This window comes from Belonocnema kinseyi, chromosome 6, assembly GCF_010883055.1.
Source record: "Belonocnema kinseyi isolate 2016_QV_RU_SX_M_011 chromosome 6, B_treatae_v1, whole genome shotgun sequence".
Classification (NCBI taxonomy): domain Eukaryota; kingdom Metazoa; phylum Arthropoda; class Insecta; order Hymenoptera; family Cynipidae; genus Belonocnema; species Belonocnema kinseyi.
This window is the reverse complement of record NC_046662.1, coordinates 26,677,383-26,700,177: the sequence shown is the minus strand read 5'-3', so window position 1 is coordinate 26,700,177 and position 22,795 is coordinate 26,677,383. Positions and strand designations below refer to the sequence as shown.

At 28.1% G+C, this 22,795-nt stretch overlaps 2 protein-coding genes across 5 annotated transcripts in view; one reads left to right on the top strand and one right to left on the bottom strand.

Moving 5' to 3' along the window:
* Positions 1-12,580, top strand: part of LOC117174746 (dynein intermediate chain 2, ciliary) — a 31,715-nt gene extending 19,135 nt beyond the window's left edge. For 2 of the 3 annotated variants that reach the window (XM_033364086.1, XM_033364085.1), the window contains 4 exons: positions 3,075-3,252; positions 4,781-5,012; positions 9,033-9,266; positions 12,275-12,580. In XM_033364086.1, the coding sequence (XP_033219977.1) occupies positions 3,075-3,252; positions 4,781-5,012; positions 9,033-9,266; positions 12,275-12,455 (825 nt within the window). In that variant the 3' untranslated portion in view covers positions 12,456-12,580. The remainder of the gene's footprint in view (positions 1-3,074; positions 3,253-4,780; positions 5,013-9,032; positions 9,267-12,274) is intronic. The other variant, XM_033364088.1, reaches the window with a different exon arrangement.
* Positions 12,581-17,763: 5,183 nt separating this feature from the next.
* Positions 17,764-22,795, bottom strand: part of LOC117175221 (fukutin-related protein) — a 14,622-nt gene continuing 9,590 nt past the window's right edge. The window contains exons 3-4 of one of the 2 annotated variants that reach the window (XM_033364879.1): positions 21,073-21,744; positions 17,764-18,137 (exon numbers count right to left, since the gene is read on the bottom strand). In XM_033364879.1, the coding sequence (XP_033220770.1) occupies positions 18,099-18,137; positions 21,073-21,744 (711 nt within the window). In that variant the 3' untranslated portion in view covers positions 17,764-18,098. Of the gene's footprint in view, positions 18,138-20,783; positions 21,745-22,795 lie in introns of those variants that run through there. The other variant, XM_033364878.1, reaches the window with a different exon arrangement.

The following is a 22,795-nucleotide window of genomic DNA, read 5'->3' as shown; positions in this document are numbered from 1 at the left end:
CTCGGGATACTTATAAGATACTACCATGATTTTTTCAGATTTTTTGGTCCAAAAATAAATTAGGCCAAAAACCGGCCTTACCGACCCTCCCCCTTTTAACAATTTTGTTAAAAAGTCACCCTTTTCATTTGAAAATTCAACCGTTTTGTGGAAAACTTAGATATTTCTTAGAAAATTTACTTTTTGTTAAAATTCATATTTTGGTGGTGAGAAGTCAAATGAAATCTTTTTGGGTAAAAATTCAACCATTTAATTGAAAATTTGTTTTTTCAGCGTAAAAATTAATGTTCAAAAGTAATCCCTTTTGATTCAAAATTTAACTATTTAAAATAAAAATTACTTTTACTACTTCATTCTACAGAATTCATTTTTTGTTTAAAATAAATCAATAAGTTCTTAAAAAAATTTATTTAAAATATTATTTTTTCCGTTTATAAAAAATCATATGTTAAAAATATCGCCTTGCAAAGCATGTATTATCTTAAGAATATTCTTGTTAATATTATAAACAAATGCATTATTCAGATATTTGTCGTCAGAAAAATTGGTTTTTTCCTCTTTCAATTTTTTAAAATTAGGTACTTCATGATAATTTCAGAAAAATTTATAATAATTTGATAAATTTGTTTCATTTTTTAGACAAATTTGTTAAACAAATGCATTATTTGAGCATTTGTCGAAGGAAAAACTCGTTGTTTTCAATTTCAATCCTTTTAATTAGCAATTCTATGATAATTTCAGTAACATTCATAATTATTTGATTAATTTTATATTTTTGTTGAGCTAATTTGATTTAAAAATGTATTATTTGGGCATGTTCCGTCTGAATAAAGTTCCCAATTAAAAGGACTGACATTGAAAAAAACACGTCTTTCCATCGACAAATCTCTAAATAATACATTCGTTTATTAAATTTGTTTTAAAAATCATAGAATTAATGAACTGATTATGAATGTTGCTGAAATTAACATCAAGTTCCCAATCAAAAGGACTGGCATTGAAAAGAACTAATTTTTCCGTAGATAAGTACTTAAATAATGCATTTTTTTATTAAATTTGTCTGATAAAATCATAAAATTCGTCAAAAAATTATGAATTTTCTGAAAATATCACGAGGTTTCTAAATGAAAAAAATTGATAGCGAAAAAACACGAATTTTTCGACCAAAAAAGCCTGAATAGTGCATTTTTATATTAAACTTATTTAAAAAATCAAAAAATTTATGAACTAATTAAGAATGTTGCTGAAATTAACATGAAGTTCTCAAATAAAAGGACTGACATCGAAAGAAAAACGAATAGTTCGTCAACAGATGCCCGAATAATGCATTTGTTTAAAACATCATAAAATTTATGAACTTATTATGAATGTTGCTAAAATTATTATGAAATTTTCAATTAAAAGGACTGGCATTGAAAAAAAATGAATTTTCCCGTCGATAAGTGCTCAAATAATGCATTTGTTTATTAAATTTGTTTGATAAAATCATAAAATTCATCAACAAATTATGAATTTTTTGAAATTATCACGAGGTCTTTATTTGAAAAAATTGACATCGAAAAAACGAATTTTTTGAAGACAAATGCTTAATTAATGCATTTGTTTATTGAATTTGTTTATAATATTAACAAGAATAGTCTCAAGAGAATTTTTTTCTATATAATATTGCTTTCCATTCAAATTTCTTGCAACATAACTTTAAAAAACGTTAAATTATTGAAAATTATAGAAAACACACTATCAACAAATAATTAGTTGATACATTGTTTCTTATTGTATCATGATGGAATAACTTTATATAATGTAAATCTAGGGAACGTCGGAGATTACTACAATTTTCCTATTATTGACGAGCAACCAAAACGTCAAATAGACAAAATGAAAATTTTTTTCTTCATATTTATTTATTTATAAAAAATTGAAAGACTAAATTAAAAATCAGACTCGACAACTTTCTTTGAAATTTTGTCAGCTTTTTTGTAAGGGGAGGTTCTACACTTCAAGTTTTAAAAAATCCCTTTTTTTTGCATTTTTTGAATCTGTATGTATCTAAAAATATGCCACTAAAAGGATTTTGTCGAAAACATGTTCCTACCCACATTTTTGGGACCTCCAAAGTACCCATCTCCGACCTTCTCATGCGCCTTGGGGCGACGCGGTCGAACTGTCGCATTTCCAGGAACAGATTTTTTCGCAGGCGTGTTATTTATGTGTATTAATGTGTGTGTGTGTGTGTGTGTGTGTGATCAGCCAAGCACGATTTTCAAAATTTTAATTTTTTAATTTTTACAGCCCCCAATAGGTCAACAAATGTGATGAAATTTGAAACTTTTAATTAAATATTGCATTATTTAAACAAATTTGATGTAGGAAAAAATTCGCTTCGGCCGATCGTAGCCAATGCAGGCCTCAATCAAAATATATTTCATTTTTTTATTTCATATAACCCAACTACAGGTCTACAGGTTCAGGCGGAATCGTATTTTGTACCAAAAAATGTACTTTTTCCCCACTGTGCGCCGTTTGGGAAGCACTAAAATTAATCTGATTTGTCTAAAATTTGCACAGTAACCTTCGTTTATAATCGAGAAAAAATATAGGAATGTGCATCGTTTTTTTTGTATATGATTTTTGAACCACCCTAATCACCAGGTTCATACTGCCCGATTTCATAAGGATTTCGTAGATTTAGTTCCAGCTGAAAATTTGTGCGAAAATTTAGCGAAAGAAACCCAGTGGGCACAAAATTTGGCGACGTCTTTACGACATCGTTACGACATCTTTACGACAACTTTACGATATCCCATGTCGATGTCGTTAAGGTGTCTTTACGATATCGTAAACACGTCGTATGATCTGACGATGCCTTTACGATATCGTAAAGACACCGAAACGGCACGGACATAGGATGTCGTAAAAATGTCATAAAAATGTCGTAACTATGTTGTAACGACGTCGCCAAATTTTGTGCCCACTGGGAACTGTCCAATAATTACTCCATGGTTCCTGAAAAAAAATTTCAGCTAGGCTCGGAGGAACTGATTTTGCTAATTTAAAATTGCTCTTATCAACAGATTTGTTGGGCACCAGATACAGAAGAAGGAAATTTGGCCTTTTATAGTGTTAGTATTGACGGAAAAATTAACTATTGGGTACTATTACAAAATGATCTTGGTGTCACAACTATCATGACATTAAATACTGACAAACCAGCAATACCAGGACCAGATGGCACAATGGTTACTCTAAAAAGTAGGTCGAAAAAAAATTCTAATTTGTTTAAATTTGAAAGAAATTCAGGGACAGTCCATAAAATTGTATTCCACACTCGGCCGAAATAGCCACCTTTTGCCTCTGAAAATAGGTGCGAAAGTAGCATATATTTTCCGCAAACCGCATTTGCGGAGCGAAAGTAAAATTATCGGGACGAAAGTAAAATTAACGGGGCGAAAGTAAAATTAGCGGGGCGAAAGTAAAATTTTCGAGGCGTGATTAAAATTAGCGGGGCGAAAGTAAAAATTTTCCCGCAGGTGATTACTGGCCTCGCCTCGCTCGGGCAGTAAACACACCCTCTGCAAAAATTTCTTCGATCGGGCAGTAAACCCAACAGCGGGAAAAATCTGCTCTTTCCCCCCCCTTGTGGCATAATGTACTATTGTTTTGTCTCAAGCATAAAACAAAAGTCTCTTAGCAGTTTCATCTTTTAAATTCCATGATATTTACTTTCCATATTGTTCGTCTGAAAAAATAATAAATTATGAAGAATTTTCTGGTTGTAAAATAACATACATCAGATTCAATTGTTTTGTTAAAAAATCGTCTTTTTGGGTAAAAAAATCAACTCTTTTCATGAAAAATAAATCTTTGTTTTAAAATTCATATTTTGTTGCTGAAAAATCAACTGAAATCTTTTTTGGGAAAAACTTCTCTGAACATTTATTTTTTTTTTGTTTGATTTTTTTACGCAACTTTTTTGTTGAAACATTAACTAATTTCTAGAAAAATTGTATTTTTATGTTAAAAAGTCCATTGACTAACTACTTAGCAGAAAATTAACTTATTGTTTACAATTCTTATTTTGGTATTGGAAAGTGAACTGGAATCTCCTTTGTATTAAAATTTTAATACTTTTTCAAGGTTTTTTTCATCTGTTTTAAAAGAAATTTCATCATTCTTCAATGAAAATGCAAGTGTTCAGTTGAAAATTTAACTCTTTCTTGAATTTTGAAATTTGCCAATTCAACAATTATGTTAAAAAGTGACACTATTTGGTTGAAAATTCTGCTGTTTTGTTGTAAATTTAACTATTTGGTTCAAAATTTACTTTTTGTTACAAATTTATATTTTAGTGTTAAAAAAAAAACTGAATTCTTTTCTGGACGAAAGTTTAACTTAAACGAAAATTTGTCCTTTTTTATGAAAAATTCCTTTTTGGTTGAAAAAATTCGTCTTTTTAAATTGAAAATTCAATTTTTTTGTAGAAACTGTAGAAACTTATGTACATTAAAGGTGGGGGGGGGGGGGGGGGGGGTAAAAAATTTGGTTACTGTTTGTTAAAGGGGGAGGGGTCTTAGAGAGGGCCTATAATCCCCTACGTACGGCCCCTAACTATTAGAAAAACATTTTAAAATTTATAAAAAATTAAGAATTAAACATTAGAAAATACAAAATTAAAATATATAAATAAATAAAGAAAAAATTCCAATAAATACAAGACATTTCAGACCATTCTTTACAATGCTGATACATATAATAAAAGATAATTCATTATGTATCCTAGATTGTGGAACCTGCCTAGCGTTTCATCCACAGGATCAAAAAATTTTTTTAGTAGGAACCGAAGAGGGAGCAATTTATAAATGTAACACAGCCTATAATAGTATATATATGAGATCTTATGAGGAAGCTCACAACATGCCAGTCTACAAAATTGTTTTTAACAAGTTCAACTCGAATATCTTCGCCAGTTGTTCTGGAGATTGGAGAATAAAAATATGGGAAGATAACAGACCGTGAGTGAATTTTTATTATTAAATTTAAAAATTAACCAATACTATTCCAGCAGACTTCACAGCCTAAAATTTTCTCAAAATATGGGAGAAGAGTTTTCACAATAATATGGGGAAAGAGTTTTCACAATAATATGGGGAAGGAGTTTTCACGATGATATGGGAAAAAGTTTTCACAATAATAGGGGACAAAATAGAGGGGCAAAACTAAGGTTCTAAATACTTAAATCATTTATCCGGCACCATCCTTAAAAGTATTTTGCCGGACTAAAAAAATATGGAGGTCCCCAAAGTGGTTTTTGTTTACCATATGCAATTTTTATTAGTATTATTCCCTTCATGGTTTTAGATTTTCATCACAGCTAAAGGCGTTACTTCTCGACAAAGATGTGAAATTTCTTCCAAATTTTTGGTGTAAGAAAAATAAATTTCAAAATGGTGTTTAACATCAGAATGGCCGTTTTAATGGAGGAAGAAAATTCAGGTCATTTCCCGGTTCACAACATTTTTTCACGGTCATTGAAATTTAGATTTAAAACTGAACTTCAAATTAAAACATTTGAAGTTGAACTCTTTTAAATTTTAAACTTTGAAACATCAAAATTTCTCAATTCAAACGCACAATAATGCACACATATGACACGAAAGCTTTTAACTCTTTTTAGTTAATCGGTCTTAAAAATAAATGCCGCTAAACTTCAAAATAAGGAAACTTTAACTTTTATAAATTGTCAACAGTAAAAGTTAAATTTGAAACAGTTCAAAGATTTAAAAATAGTTTGAAAAGACTTTAAGAATTCCTGCTATTCTGTTTTAATAATACAGATTCCTTGAAAAATTTTAATGCGTAACACCTGGAAAAATTATGCGTGTATTTCTGAAAAATAATTCTTCTTCCGGTCTCTCTAGTAGATTTAGGGGAAATCACCCTGCCAGCAATCAGAGGTTCTGTGGTTCGATTCCCAGCGGAGACAACGAGAAGATCTTTTTTGAGAAAAAAAAATTTAATTAAAAAAGTTTTTAATTCATAGCTCCTTCTAGTCTTGAAAGACACTAAAAATTTCTGTTATTCTCGGGCGATAATACTGCTTAATTGGAAAATAAATAAAAACATTAATAAATTTTAATAATTGTATCAAGTTACGTGAATTTAAGTTACAAACATTAAAAATTGAAATATTACAAACGTTTTTTTTTTTTTAGTTAAAACACTTTTTTAATTGGATGTAAAATTATTTTAATTAAGAGTTGTAACAAATTAATAATTTGTCAAGTGTTATTTATACTTAAAAAATTGTTTTAAAATATTTTTAAATGTTCTGTTAATAATTTTTTTTAATTAATTTAAATTTTCTCAGTAATATTTAGAAAATGTTTGCTCTTTCTGCAAATCTTTTATAATTCTTAAATAGCTTTAAAATTTGATTGCAAAATCTTCAAAAATCTACATTTTATTTTACACTTCTTGAAATCTTGACAAATTTTAAATAATTTTTGAAATTTATTCAAAACTTCTAAATATCTTTTTAAACGACTCGATACAAAAGAGTTTAACTTTTAACCGACTTGTTGAATTTTCAATTTAAAAAAAGACAAATTTTCTTTCAAATTGTTGAATTTTGAACAAGAAAAGAACAATTTTCAACCAAACTGATCAAATTTCAACTGAAATGATGAATTTTCAACTGGAATAGTTGAATTTAATACGAAGAAGATGAATTTTCTACAAAAAAGGCAAATTTTTCACAAAGTAAACAAATTTTGAAACAACTAGTTTAATTCCTAAAAAAAAAATTTTTCTGCCAAATATTTTTATTTAATCCAAACAGACACATTTTCAAACAAAAATATATTGATTAAATTTTTGGTGAAAAATCTAATTCTAAACCAAAAAAGAAAAAAAGTATTTTTCGCAAAATAGTTAAAGTTTCTACTGGAATAGTTAAATTTTTATTTGAAAAAATTGATTTTCAACAAAAAGTCACATTTTCAATTAAAATGACGAATCTTTAACCAAAAAAATAATAGTTTGGAACAAAAGAGTTTAACTTTCAACCAAGTAGTAGAATTCTCAATTAAAAAGCACAAATTTTCATCCAAATTTTTGAATTTTAAACAAGAAAAGATTCATTTTTAATCAAAAATAGACTTTCAAATTTTCAGTTGAAGGAATTAATTTTCAACCAATTACCAAACTGATGCATTTTCAACTAAAATTATGAATTTTCGACCATAAAGATTAGTTTCCTACAATAAATGCGAATTTTTCGCATAGAACATAAATTTTCAAACAAATAGTTTAATTCCTGAATAAAAAATATCAATTTTCAAAAAAAAAATGAATTCTACCAAAAATAGAATTGTTAAATTTTCTGTTAAAAATCTAATCCTTGACAAATAAAAAAAACGGATTCTTGTTACAATTCATAATTTAAATTTTTTTCGAAAATACCTCGTTTCAACACAGAATAATAATTTTGTTTGAAAAATTCAATTTTCCATTGAGAATTGTTATTCTAGTGGATAAATTCCAATTCCAGCTTAAAATTGTTTAAAAATTGAAAATTTCCTGTTCATATCTAGAATTTTAATTCTTTAAGTAAATTCTCCTTTTCAACCCATTGTGAAAATGATATTTTTTTTGTAAAATTCCCCGTTTCAATTCTCGTGGATAAATTCCAATTCCATCTCAAATATTCTAAATATCTCTTCCACTTACTCCAATTTTTTCTTAGAATAATAGTTTTTCGATTGTTATATTTTAATTTTTTTGTTTTAATTGTTTTAATTGTACATAAATATCAACAATTTGACTTACAAAATAAATTTTGCTAAATAGAACAATTAAAATTGTAACGTTCAAATTTTAGTTTTTTGCTTAGTTTTAAATATTAAATTTATAATCACTGATTTAAAATGAACAGTCAGCTATTTCTAAATATTAAATAACTGTTCTTTTATTCAGTTTAAAAATTTCAAATTGCCTGGTTTCAAAATTTAATATTTTAAAAGTGAAATTATATTTAAAATTTATTAAAAGTCTTTGACTATAAATATATTATTTTAAAGTCATTTTAAAATTAAAAATAGATTATAAATTTTAATAGGCCGTTTACATTTGTTTAACCAATAAGACTTTCCAAATGAAACAGTTTCATTTTTAACAATAAAATTTGGTCGTTCTGAAATTGTGAACTGATTCCGAACCATTTTGTACAATCAATTGTTTTTCACTTTAAAAATTTTGAATTGCAATGCAATCTAAGGAATCATTAATTAATTAATATTCACAGTTGATAAACTTAGAAAGTTTTTTATCCCAAATTTTCGATATTAAACGCTTCTAATTTTTAATTTTTTAAGTCTTTAAAACTGTATTTTAAAATTCTTTAAATTGAAATGTACGCTTAAAAATTAAAAATGGAACATTTTTTAACTGAAAGATTTTCTAATTACGCATTCTAAACTAAATGATATCATAAATGAAAAAGATCACAATTAAAGTAATGATTTAAAAAAAGACGGTTAAAAGCAAAGTTGGAAGCATATTTTTTTCTCAACATTTGTAAAATTCAAGTCAAAAAATAAATTTGAAGTCATTTCCCGGTCTACCGAGTTTCCAGGTCCAGCTGCCAACCTGAAAAATGAAACTCATGGGAAATATTGATCTCTTGATGACTAATAATTTCCTGTTCCCAATAGGACTAATAATTCTCTGCGAGAGAGACATTGTAATGCAGGAAAAGCTCATTTATTGCTTATTTATTTATTGCGAACCTATAGGGTCTAGAAGTGAAGTATAAAATCAAATGGTATTTTAGAGTCAGATCTAATTTGTCTTCGCAGCATGCGGTGGTATGGTGGCCGTGCGGTGGGTGACATTAGTCTAATGTCCGTGCGGTTTCTGAAAAAGGGAAAATAAGGGAATATCTGTGAAGCCTGCTACTTTAAAATGAACAAATAATCCATTTTTTTAACACTTTCAAATTTAAAATCGTTTGTTTTATTGTAAAATATTTTCAGGGAACCACTTTTTATGTTTGATCTCGGAATACCAATTGGTGACGTTCAGTGGGCACCTTATAGTTCTACAGTTGTAGCGTGTGTATTAAACGACGGAAAAGTTACAGTATTCGATTTGAACGTCAATAAATATAGGCCCATTTGTTCACAATCGATCGTCAGCAAGAAAAAAAATAAACTGACAAGACTAGCATTTAATAATGTCCTGCCTTTCATCATAGTTGGCGATGATAAGTAAGTTACGTTTTAAATAAATTATAAAATTTATTCAGGGATCACAATATTTTAGCAGTTCAGTTTTAGGGAAAACAGTGAAATTTGTTTCAAAAAGGGTCCTTTTTTCTAATTAAAATACCCCAGTGGGCACAAAATTTGGCGACGTCTTTACGACATCGTTACGACATACCTACGACATCTTTACGACATCCTAGGTCGATGTCGTTTCGGTGACTTTGCGATATCGTGAAGACCAGCATAGGGAATAAAAACCAATAAATGGAACATTATTCTAAGAAACCGCAACATTTTATTACACTCTAAAACTTTAAATTAAACTAAAAAATTAATATTATTATAACCTATTAATATAACCTAAAATTGTTCGAAATTCTGAGTTTAATTTTGTAAGAAAAATTATTTTTGTTTAGAATAATCGATTTTCGGTAAAAAAAAACGCTTGCATACCCGTATTCTTGTTTAATTATTATAAATATTCATTTAAATCTACTGATTTTTTCTTAGTAGTACCAATTTTAGACGATAATTAAATTAATTAAAATGTTAACATAACCTAAAATTGTTAAAAAATTGCTCTCTTTGAAATCAATAGATTTTTTATCAAAAGTACTGACTGCCTATATTAAACGTTAATGAAACAAAAAATTATTGATTGAATGACTGAATGATAATCAAGAAAATTTGTTATGATTTTTTCTTATTCAAAATACCAATTTTTGATTTTAAAAACACCAACATAACGTGACAAAAAATTGTTTACAATTTTTAGTCATCTTTTGAACCTAATCTGTTTTATTAACATAACCTTAAATTGTTGAAAAATTGAAAATCTTCTTTGAAATCCATATTGATATTTTCTGTAAAAACTGCTGGCTCATAAATTTCTGTTTATAATCTACAATTGTACGACATTTTTTAACATTCTTTGAAATCTAATAATTTTTATTCTTATAAAAATAAAAAAAAGCAAGAATTCAACGAACAAATTTGTGAGTTTTAAAAAATTCGAAAAATATCAGAGAAAAAATAAGGACGGTAATTTGAAGGTTGCCTTCTTCTTCTTCTTCTTTTTTTTAATTTGAATAAAATTATATAAGAATATGCTTTGTCCAAGTTTAATCCTGGATTCTTGATTCTTTTTTTTAATTTCTAAGAATCGCGATGTATAATTTGAAGTTAAAATTGATCCTAAATCTATTTCTTAAATTTTTTATGATTTTTGTTAAAAACAATCGCTTCTTGGCAAAAAAAAACAATAACATACACTATTATTCTTTAAATATTGTAAATATTCTTTTAAATCTACTGATTTTCTATTAACAATAGCAATTTTTTATACGAAAATAACTAACATTACATACTAACTTAATGTTTTTTTTTAAATAACCCATTTCTGGTGGGGAATGTTAACGTAACCTCAATTTGTTTAAAAATTTCTATTTTCTTTCTATCTTAAAATTCTTATGATTGTGTTATTAAAATTATAATTTTTGACAAAAAGCTCTAACATACCATGACAAAAATTGTTTAGGATTTTGAATCTTCTTTTAAACCTAATTTTTATTGCTTTACATAACCTTAAATTGTTCTAAAATTATAAATATTCTTTGAAATTGATATCGATATATTTGTAAAAACTTCTAGCTCATTATTCTCTACTTATAGCCTGCAGTTGATAACATTTTTTTATATTGTTTTTATATAAGAAACGATTTCCTGTGTAAAACGCCAACATAACCTAAAACTGTTCAAAAGCTGTGAAGTTTTTTGAAATATGATTTTTTAATAAAAAATTTAATTTCTTAAAAAAACAGTATCGCAATCAGATTTTTTTTAAATTTTTATTTATGTTAATATTTCCAACAAAATAATCAGAAAACAAATAATCTTATGATTTTTGTTTTAAAAATTTCTCAATTTTTTAGTTGCCTTATTTTTCTTCTTTGTGTATTCCTTTTATAAAGATATGTATTTAAGAGTGTGTTTTCTCCAAATTTGATCGCTGCATTCTTTTTTTTTATTTCCAAGAATTTCGAAATATACTTTGAAATTTAAATTTTGATTTATTCTGAATCTAATTTCTTAAATATTCATTATTATTGTTTATAATAATGGATTTCCTGTAAGAAAAAAACGTTAATATAACCCAGTGGGCACAAAATTTGGCGACGTCTTTACGACATAGGATATCGTAAAGTTGTCGTAAAGATGTCGTAACGATGTCGTAAAGACGTCGCCAAACTTTGTACCTACTGGGAACCTAAAACTGCTTAAAAACTGCAGATCTTGTTCGAACTATAATTATTTTTGATTGAAAATTCCATTTTTCGATCTAAAACAAAAACGTGACCTAAGATTTTTCAAAAATTATGAATCTCAAAAATCAAAATCTAAACAAAAATTAACATAAGTTATCATAATCTAAAATTGTCTTGAATTCGGAATCTTCCTGAGAATCTTCTTCGAAACTTTATAATTTTATATAAAAAATCTTTTAAAAAATTCTGATTTCCAGTAAAAAGCACTAACATGAAACATTTATAATCATTTCAATGTTTTATTAGATCATTTGAAAGTTTTAATTTACCTTAATAATTTTAATTTAATCTAAGTTTTTTAGATTTAAAGTTTTAATTTAGTTTAATTTTAAAAATAAAAATATTTTTCAATTCGGTTAAATTCTTCAATGATTTTTCTTTACTTGCATATTTGATTTTCAAAATTCCAAATTTAATAATAAAAGTACATAAGCCAACTTGAATTTAATGAAAAGTTAATCAAATTATTTTTTCTTTTTTTTTTTTTTGCAAATCTTCGACAATTTTCTTTGTCCTTTTTTCTTGAGATCCTACTTTTTCAAATCAGAAAAAGAGGTAAAACATGACAAAGTTCTCAAATATAGGGATTCTAGGGGATTTTGAGAGAAATAGGGGAAAAGCTGGACTAGGGGACTGTGATCCCTGAATTTAAGAAAATAATTCTAAATTTCACAAATATCTTAACAGGGGCACTGTACATACTTTGAAATTGTCTCCAAATCTAAGAGTAAAAGTAAAACCAACGAAAAAGCAATTAAACTTATCGCATACAGAATTAGAGATTATGAAATTGGACAGATTGCTAAGTTTTGTACGAGAACCTCCAACCTTGACTCCGCCCAAAGACATCAGAATTGCTAAACAATAATTGCTTTAAAAAATAATTAGGGGTAACTTTCTTACAGTAGATAACGCGCAGCCTAGAGTGGATAATCATTAATTAAGATCATAAATAAAAGAAAAATAATTAATTTTTAATTTAATTTATGAACAAACATAGTGCCGTAATTACACAGGACCACAAAATGGTTTTGGGACTTTACTGCGATTCTAATAGGTATACTTTATATTTTTGGGGTCGCTGAACACGAATCCATTCGCAGAATTGAGCCAGCACGTCAGGATTTGCAGTAAAATTCGAAATATGGTTAAAAACCCGGAATTTTTGCATAAATTTCGTCCCCAAATTAATAAGCATCAAACCCACAAACTAACAAGCCCCAAACCCACATGCCCCAAACCCACATGCCCCAAACCCACATACCCCAAACCCACATACCCCAAACCCACATACCCCAAACCCACATACCCCAAAACCACATACCCCAAACCCTAAACCAATAAGCCCCAAACCCACAAGCTCCATATCAACAAACTTACAAACCCCAAACCAAAAAGTTTCAAATCCACAAGCTCCAAACCCACAAAGTCCAAATACACAAACTCAATATCTACAACTCCCAAACCCACCAATCCACAAGCTCCATATCTACAAACGTACAAGCCCCAAACTCACAAACCCCAAATCCACAAGCTCCAAACCCACAAACTCCAAATACACAAACTCAATATCTACAAACCTACAACCCTTAAGTCCACAAACCCTAAACTAACAAGCTCCAGCTCTACAAACGTACAAGCCTCGAACCCACAAGCCCCAAACGTACGAACCACAAACCCACAAACTCACAAAGCCATATACTAAGAAACCCCAAACCCACAAACCCCAAGCCCACAAACTCACAACGCCATAAACTAACGAACTCCAAATCCACAAACTCACAAAGCCATGAACTAACGAACACTAAACCCATAAACCCCAAACCTCTATATCCACAAACGTACAAATCACAAACCCCAAACCCTAAACCAACAAGCTCCAAACCCACAAACTCCAAATACAAAAGCTCCATACACATACCCACCAACCTCAATTCCACAAACCCAAATACCTCACATCTTATAATATAAATCGGTAAATTGGTATAATTTGGGGTTGGCGGTGTTGGGTTTCGTGGGTTTAGGATTGTTGGTCTGTGGATATGAAGCTTATGGGTTTGGGGTTCGTGAGTTTAAGATTGTTGGTTTGGAGATTGTACGTTCGTGGATATGGAGCTAGTAGATTTGGGGTTTGTGGGTTTGGGGTTAGTACGTTTGTGGATATAGATCTAGTGAGTTTAAGGGGTTTGAGATTTGTGGGTTTGTAGCTTTGTAGATATGGAGTTTGTGTATTTGGGGTTTGTGGGTTTGGAACTTTTTGGTTTAGGATTTGTTGATATGGAGCTTCTGGGTTTGGGGCTTGTTGTTCTGGGGTTTGTGGGTTTGGGGCTTTTAGTTTTGTGGGTTTGAGACTTATTAATTTGGGGTCTGTAGGTTTGGGAACGAAATTTATGCAGAAATTCCAGGTTTTTAACCATTTTTTTTTTAATTTGCTGCAAATCCTGACGTGCTTGTTCAATTCTGCGAATAAATTCGTGATCAGCAACACCAAAAACATAAAATATACCTATTAGAATCCCAGTAGACTCCAAAAACCATTTTGTGTTCCTGTGTTAGCAATGAAATGAAATTAATTATTTTAGATACATTAATATTTTTAATTAATGATTATCCACTCTAGACTGTGCTTTGCCTCTTGTAGGAAGGTCTCCCCTATCTACTGAATATAATATTTTTAATGGTAAATCAAGTTTTAGCAACTTGAAATTCTTGAGGAATAAATTAAAAACGCCTTATTACTGAAAGAGACTATATTTCTTTATTTAACAGTAACAACCTATCAGTACATATGAAAAGGAAACAATGTACGTATAAATATACATATATATTTAAATATTTATATTAATTTCCATTCATGCTTTCTACAGAAAAGAATCCGATTATTATTTAGGGAAGCACCTCTTGTTATCGATAAAAATATTTACCTACTAATATCACTACAAAGAAATTGTGGATCAGACTCTGTATTTGGCACAAAATTTACGCTGGTTTAATATTCTATAAGCCCGTGTAACTAAAAAAAAAAGAAATATCCAACAAGGGAAATAAGAAATTCACGATCTAAGCGAAATTATTTTGTCTATAACAACTATAGCCTTTTTATATCACACTTGTCATTAGGGTGGTCGAATTTTTTTTTAAATTCAGGAATTTAGGCGGGGTGCAGCTTTCCGCCACCTTTGATGGCAGTATAATTCCGCAATGTTTTAATGGGAGATGTTTTTTGATGACAATTTTTTGACACTTTTCTACGTTTATTTTTCCATTTTCTTAGAAAAAATTTTTAATAAATCGAATCGTGATCTATCGTTAATAAATTATTGAAGTTTAGTAATAAAACATACTCAGACATATTATGCTTTCTTTTGTATAATTTTTTTAATGCTTAAATATATAAATATATTTTCATAATAGCTAATAAAAAATCAATCAATAAAATGAAAATTTTTTAATATTACTGCTATTTACTTATTTTAATGGGACGACTGAAAATTCCCGAATAATAAAATTGCCGAAAAATAAAAATACCGGATTGGAAAATTTCCGAATATGAAAATTCGCGAATAATAAGATTGTCGAAAAATACCGATTTGGAAAATTCATATATGATATAATTTCCGAAAATTAAAATTTCCAAATTATAAAATTCCTAAGTTGGAAAATTTCCGAATTTTAAAATTCACGGCAGTTAATATTATTACCTAAATGGAATATTCTCGAAATTAAACATTAAAAATAAGTTTAAAAAATAATATTTCATTTCTGTATTTGTAAGCAATAAAATATATTTATAAACAAATTGTGATTGTTTAATTTCGGGAATATTTCAATTTGAATATTTTATAATTCGGCAATTTTCTTTCGGAAATTTTACAATTCAGCAATATTATTAACTGCTGGGAATTTTATTATTCGGGAATTTCCCATTTTGAAAATTTTATAATTTAAGAATTTTATTATTCAAGAGTATTATTATTCAGGAATTTTCCAATTCGGTGTTTTTATTTTTCGGCAATTTTATTTTTTGCGAATTATAATAATCGGTAATTTTCCAATTTTGTATATTCATTTTTTGGTAATTTTATTATTCGGGAATTTTACAGTGTGGGGAATTATATTTTTCGGGATTGCTCAGTCGTCTCATTTTAATAATATATTAACGATATATCACGATTCGATTTTTTTAAAATTTTTTCTTAAAAAAATGGGAAATTTAACGTAAAAAAAGTGCTTTGTTGCGGATTTTCAATTTTCTTGGAAAAGACTTCTATTATCATCAGAAAACATATCCCATTAAAAAATTGCGGTTGGTCGTCAGTTGGATGTAAATTTTTTTAAACCCACCGTGTATTATGAAAAATTATACCTGAAAAAGTCTGAGATATCTGGAAAAAACCTGGACTTGTCAGAGCATTTTTTTCCAGGACTTGAGTAATAAGCTTTTGACTTCAAATTTTTCAAGTAAAATAATTGGGTGTTTAAACAAAAAGATTAATTTTCAATAAAAAAGGTGATTTTTTAACAAAATATATTAAATCTCAACTGAATAATATAATTTTTAACTAAAAAAGATTTATTTTCAACCAAACAGTTGAATTTTGACCCGAAAAATATAATTTTGCAATAAAAAATGGAATAGTTCAATTTTCAGTGAAGAAAGTCAACTTAAAAATAAAATTAAACCAAATTGATGTATTATTATTTATTCAGACAATTTATTACTGTTTATAACTATCTTTTAAAAATTTGCTAGAAAGTAGCGTTTTAAAAAATATATTCTTAACTTTGCTTTGGTTTCTTAGTTAAAAACAAATAATAAATAAACATTAGAGATAATCTTTTTTTTTAATCTTTCTCTTTTTTGTGTTTTTGTGTTTGGGGTAAGAATTAATTCAAGTTAACAAACATAATTGTTAAAAAAATTATTATTATTTTTAATAATATTCTTGCAGTAAATAAAACACAAAAAATAATAATTAGTGCCAAAAACTCGCACATCTCAATTTTCCACTTATGGTATTTTTTTGGAATCCTATAAAACAAACTTATCTGGGTCATATTTAAAAAGTATTTTTCAAAATCATTTTTTTCTAAAAAAAAAACCTTTTTTATGGATTTGAACAAATTTGAAGGCAATATGCATGAAAATAAAAAAAGCACATTTTTTGACCACCCTGCTTGTCATCCTAAATATAAAATAAATTTTGAAATAAAAATCCTACTTTAATCTTATATTTTATTTTCTTTCATGGAAAAAAGTTTCCACAAAAAAAACTGTACTCTCAATTTACCCATTATTTTATTGACTTTATATTAAATTATTTATTGACTGTTTTGATATTCAGCGAAATTTAAATTACAAGTTAAAAATAAGAGTATTTGTAATTTCTTTGTGAAAACTCTGACTCAATTTCTTTAGCATAAACCCTGTTGTTACTGTATGTTAAAGAATTTCCCGAAAAATGTAACATGCTAGTTATACTAATTAACCGTACATTTTCTATTTTTTAGACAATTTTTCCTTAAAATTCTAAACTTCACGCATGCAAAAACTATATAACAACTTATCTTTAACCATTTCTATTTACACAAATGCATCTTTTAAATACATTTCTGAAATATTCAAATACTTATTAAAAGCTATTTAATAATTTTTTTTAATCAGTACCTTTTCATAAATTCTATTTGAAATAAACTCAAATATGAAATCGCTCAAACTTAACCCTTAAAGGGCATACTGGGTATAAAATACCCAGCGACTTATTTGTGGTTTAACAAAACGTACCAAACTCAAGAAAATGGAACATATGGCGCCAGATCAAGAAATGACATGAAAACCTATTTTTCTATGTCATTTTCAGATAATTTTGATTTTTATCATTTTTATATGCAGTTTAAGATCAATGAAATCGTTTAATCACGCAAAAGTACGGTGTTTCATTTTTCATTGAATTGAAGATTTTATTTTTTAGAGTAAATACCTTCTTCGGAACGAACACTTTAAGACTAATTTTATTTTTGAAGCGCCATATCTCGAAATTATTCAAGTAAAATTTTAAGTAAAAATATCAAAAGCTTAAAAATTTATGAATTTTAGAGTGAAAGAAGTGATTTTTTACATTTTTTTACAAAAAGGATCTTTTTTAACTACTTTAAATTTCAAAAACTGTTATGAAAGCTTTTTTCCCTTCAACTAGATAGATTAAACATCATTAATTAATTTTCTTATAAAAAAATATCCAATACCGTCGGCACAGCACACGTGTGAATATCCTTGGGTACGTAACACCCAGTATGCTCTTTATGTTAATTTACGGAAGTGTGCCCTTTAAGGGTTCATTTAAATTTTTTTTTAATGTTTATTATTAAATTCCTGTGGCAAAAGCAATCAGCCATAGAGTAAGAAACCAAAATTTATGAGCTTCATATATAATTTATATATTTTTCAATATTTATAAATTATTTTCTCTTACCTGGCCCGATTTTTTTTCCATTTGGAACTCTGCAAAGACTAGATAGATACTTCAAAATTTTGGTTTTTCGCTCCATCCTAAAAAGTAATCAAGAAAAATATTTATTTTTAAAGGCTAAATTAAATAAATAAATTGGGATCCTTACCAATCGTATTGCAAATTATATTGGGAACACTAGCGCTCTCATTGAGGTAAGAAAAATTCAAAATCTGCATCTCGTATGAACATTAGGGTGGTCAAAAATTTTGTGGGTGGGATTTTTATGCTTAAATTCTACAATAAAAAAAAATTAATAAATAAGAAAATATTTCTTTGTGATGAAAAAATTTATATTTAGGGGTTCTGTCAACTGCATATAGTTTAATACGTGTTTTCTATAATAAAAAAGACGTTTTTGTAAATTTGCGATAATATCGTCAATATTTCTCTTTACAATTAGCTCTGAAAATCAAAAATTACTTTTTGAATTTCACACATTAGGAAATGAGTCAAATACTTCATTGAAAGAATAAAAACATAATTGAATAATACTTGCCTTACGTTTACTTATTATTTGTTCATTGCTAAAGTAATAAAAATTGAAAATTTCAATAACAAAAAAACAGAACATTTCTAGCATTATGCTATAATACGATATTTATCAACAATAATCAGTTATTTAAACAATTCATTTTGTTAAATTTGATTAAATAATACTTTACTCTAAGTGAAAAGTTGAAAAAAGATTTGAAATTTTAGAAAAAGCCGCAAGTTTTTGAAATTTATCTGAAAAAAATCATCTTTTAATGAATAATTAATTGTTCAACCAATTACTTTTGTTAAATTTAAATAATAATGTCCTCGCTTTGAGTGAAACTAAACAATTTAGAAAAACATGGCTTTCTACCTCTATTTACAAAGAAAAATATCGACAAATAATACTCAATTGTTTAAATAGTTTTTTGAAATATCTAGTTGCCAATAAAAAGTAATATTTTATATATAAGAAACAACTTTTACTTTAAAAACTGTTAAAAAAAGAATAATTAGCGTCATAAACTCACAAAACACAATTTTTCACTTATGGTTTTTTGGGGTCAATTCAAAAGCAATAATTTTTTATTTGAATTTCATAGAAACGTCTTTTTTCTAATGTGAAATAGGAAGTCAGTTCTTTACAAAAAAAAATTCAAGGATTTTAAAAATTGAAATGATATCAGTAATATCTTATGAAAGAAAAAATATTTTTTTATGAAAAAAGGTTTAAAACATACGAAAAATAATTATTTGAACCATACTTTTTGTAATTCAATTTTTTCTTTCTGTCGCTTCTTACCAAATTTTGTTTAAATGGTTCAATTTAAATAAATCACGCTTTTTTCTGGGAAAACATTCTTTATACTGTTTTAAATATAGAAACAGATAATTAATCTTCTTGTAGAGAATGTCTTCCCCAAGAAAAAGGGACAGTGAGCAAAAATTAAATTGTAAAATACATTATTTACAAGAAGGAGCAGGAGGTGGAGAATGAGGAGGAGGAGGAGGATAATGAGGAGGAGGAGGATAATGAGGAGGAGGAGGAGGAGGAGGAGGAGGAGGAGGATAATGAGGAGGGGGAGAAAAAGGGAAAAAAGAAAAAAAGGAAAGAGAGGAGGAGTAAGAGAAGGAGGATGAAGTGAAGGAGCCCCCAAATATAATTTTTTTCAAAACAAAAAATACGTGTTTATTTTGTATGTTTGATTTGAACAAATTTGGGGGTAGAGCATGTAAATTTTTGTCAAAATTCAATTTTTAGACCACCCTAAATTACATTCTGCCATTCTCCTTCCCGACTCTTGAATCAGTAAATAAATATGATCCAACAACCCATACTTTCCATGCGAAATTAATTCACTAACATATAAATCCCTTCAAATATCACATTTTATCAAGAATCAGTCTGACTGAAAGAGACAATGAAAATTGGAAGACTACTATTTCAGACTTCACAGTCCAAAATTCTCTCAAAACAGGGTAAATAGGGTGATTTTTCAAACAACAAAAAAACTATAATGGAAGAATAAATTTTTTTCAAATCTAAGGAAGATAGTATACCATATTCCTAAGATTTCATTTCAAAATATATTACATTTTCAACAAAATAGTTGATTTTTCAACCAAAATAGTTGAATTTTCAACCCGAAAAAATTAATTTTCAAGAAAAACGATTTCAAGAAAGTTACAACAAATTTAAAGGATTTGTAAGAGTTTAAAAATATTCTAAATAATTAAAAAACATCAAAAAAGATTAAAAACTGAACATTTTTTTGGAAACTTTCCAGTTTTCCAAGCCCTTTCCCACAGTAATCTGTCAAAAATATAAAAACAATTGCTTAAAAAATAAAACCAAGCCTCTCAAATTATTCTCTTTTTGTGATTACATTGTAAAATTCTTACAAAATTGTCGAGAAACCTTTAAAAAAGTGATTAGATCAAACACATGATCATTGTCATCTTACAGGTCATTATTGTAGTCGATCATATCACAACTGTAATCTCAATTTTAACTCAGATGTTCATTTTCAACGAAAGAGTTTAATTTTCTACCAAAGTATTTGAATTTTAAACCCAAAAAGAAGACTTTTCAAGAAAAGTGTTGAATTTTCAACCAAGAACGACTTTTCAGTTCTGAAAAAAAAATATCAACCACATTGTTTTTATTTTCAACAAAATAATAAAGTCTTGAACCAAATAATAAAATGTTAAGCAAAATAATAAATTCTGCACCAAAAAACCTAATGACAGAATTTACTATTAAAAATAATTAACTTACAACCAAAAACAGTTGTATTGAACCAACAAAAAAAGAGAAAATTTCTTGAAACCAGAGGGGAAAAGAAGAATTTTTTTGAACTGAAAATAGCGGAAAACGAGAAAGAGTGTGAAGTCTGCTATTTAGTCAAAGGATATTTTCCCAGGTAACTCTGGATTCTCAATGACTCCTTTGTAGTACTTTATTTCTAGAAAATCCCTTATATTATTCGGACTCGGAACCTGGCGACCAGCGAAATCGATGCTCGACATCGGATGGAGAAACTGTTCCGGAAAATCGCGATTTTTCAAAAACCAAGCGTCCCTCGTCATGGTTCCATTGTTCGAGTAAAAGGGCAACAAGTTTACATGCAGCCGATTCACTTTCGAGTACTGAACTTTAAAAAATTCTCCTTCCGTCGCCTTTTCCCACACAAATCCGTGACTATCAGTCACTGGTTTATTTCTGGCTTTGACCAGCCAGGGTGATCTGCCGAGGTCGTCACGATTCACACCAATTTCCACCTCGTGATCCCATGGTAAAATGTCTCCGTTCCTCATAGCACCTAAGAGAGAATTGCCTTCTAGCCAAAATCGGATCCCAACTTCCTCCAGCTTGTCGAAGACATGATAGGCGACTTTCCGCAAGCCAGCGAGACAACAGGGCGGTGTGTAGCGATTTTGATAGAGATAAAAAGGTATTCCGTTCACGACTGATCCGAAACAACGGACAGTTTCTCTGGAACAACCGTACCACTCGATGGAACTTGAAGGTCTTACGACTTTTTTTATGCCGAATTTTTCAAACATTAGACGCTCACGAGTTCGATGGAGCTGTTGCATTTTCAACTGGGCTTGTTGGCTCCGATGCAACGGTTTTCCTTCGTTGAATGGTTGCTTTTTTAAAATATGGATCTGTTGGAGAAAAAGCAAGTTTATTGGAGAGTTAAGGGGATCATAGGCCTTCTTTATGACCCCCCATTCCCCCGTTACAAACAGTAACAACATATTTTTAGTTTCTTTTAAACCTAACTCTTAGTTTTCAGAAATGTTTCGCCAGTTATTGCTAGCAGAATTAAGCAGGGTGTCCGAGAAAATCATTTTTAAAATTCTCTAATTTTTCCATGACTAATTTTTCGTTTTCCTTGATCAATAATTTTCAAATACCAGCATTGTAATCTTGTAATTATACTTTCAACGTAGAATCTTTTATAAATGGAATAAATCAATATTTCAGATGCAAATTTGAAATTAAATTAAATTTATCCATTTATTTTAAACAAAAAATGTGTTTTCTAATATAAAAGATACCTTTTTAACCAAATACTGGAATTTTCAACAAAATAGTTCAATTTTTAATTTAATTTAATAGTTTAATTTCCAATCTAAAAATACAAACTGCCAGCAAGAAAATGTCAGAGTTTATATTTTAATCAAAAAAGACGAAATTCGTACAAAAAGAAAAAAAGAATTTTAATACCCGAAAGACGAATTTTCAACCAATAAAGATGTTTCGCTCAAGAAATAAATAAAAGTATATCCAAATTGTTGAAAATTCAAGCTAAGGACGATTTTTTTTACTAAAATTAAATTTTAAGATAAAAAACATAACTTTTCTGCAAAAAATTAATTTTACACGAAATAGATGCATTTTTACCCCAAAAAAATGAAAATTCAAACAAAACACAAATTTATTTTTTTACCAAAAAAAAAGAGAATTTTCAACTGAAAACGATCAATCTTAAAAAAATGGAAAAGTTGCATTTTCAGTTAAAAAATTAATTTTAAACCGAAAAAAGGTTTTCTGCTAAAACATCGAATTTTCAACCAAAGACACAAGCCAAAAAACTCAAACAAAGAAGAAGAATTTTTAACCAAAAAGTTGCATTTTCATAAAAAATTGACATTTTTACTAAAACAGATGACTTTTTAAATCAAAAAGATAAATTTTCGACAAACAAAAATT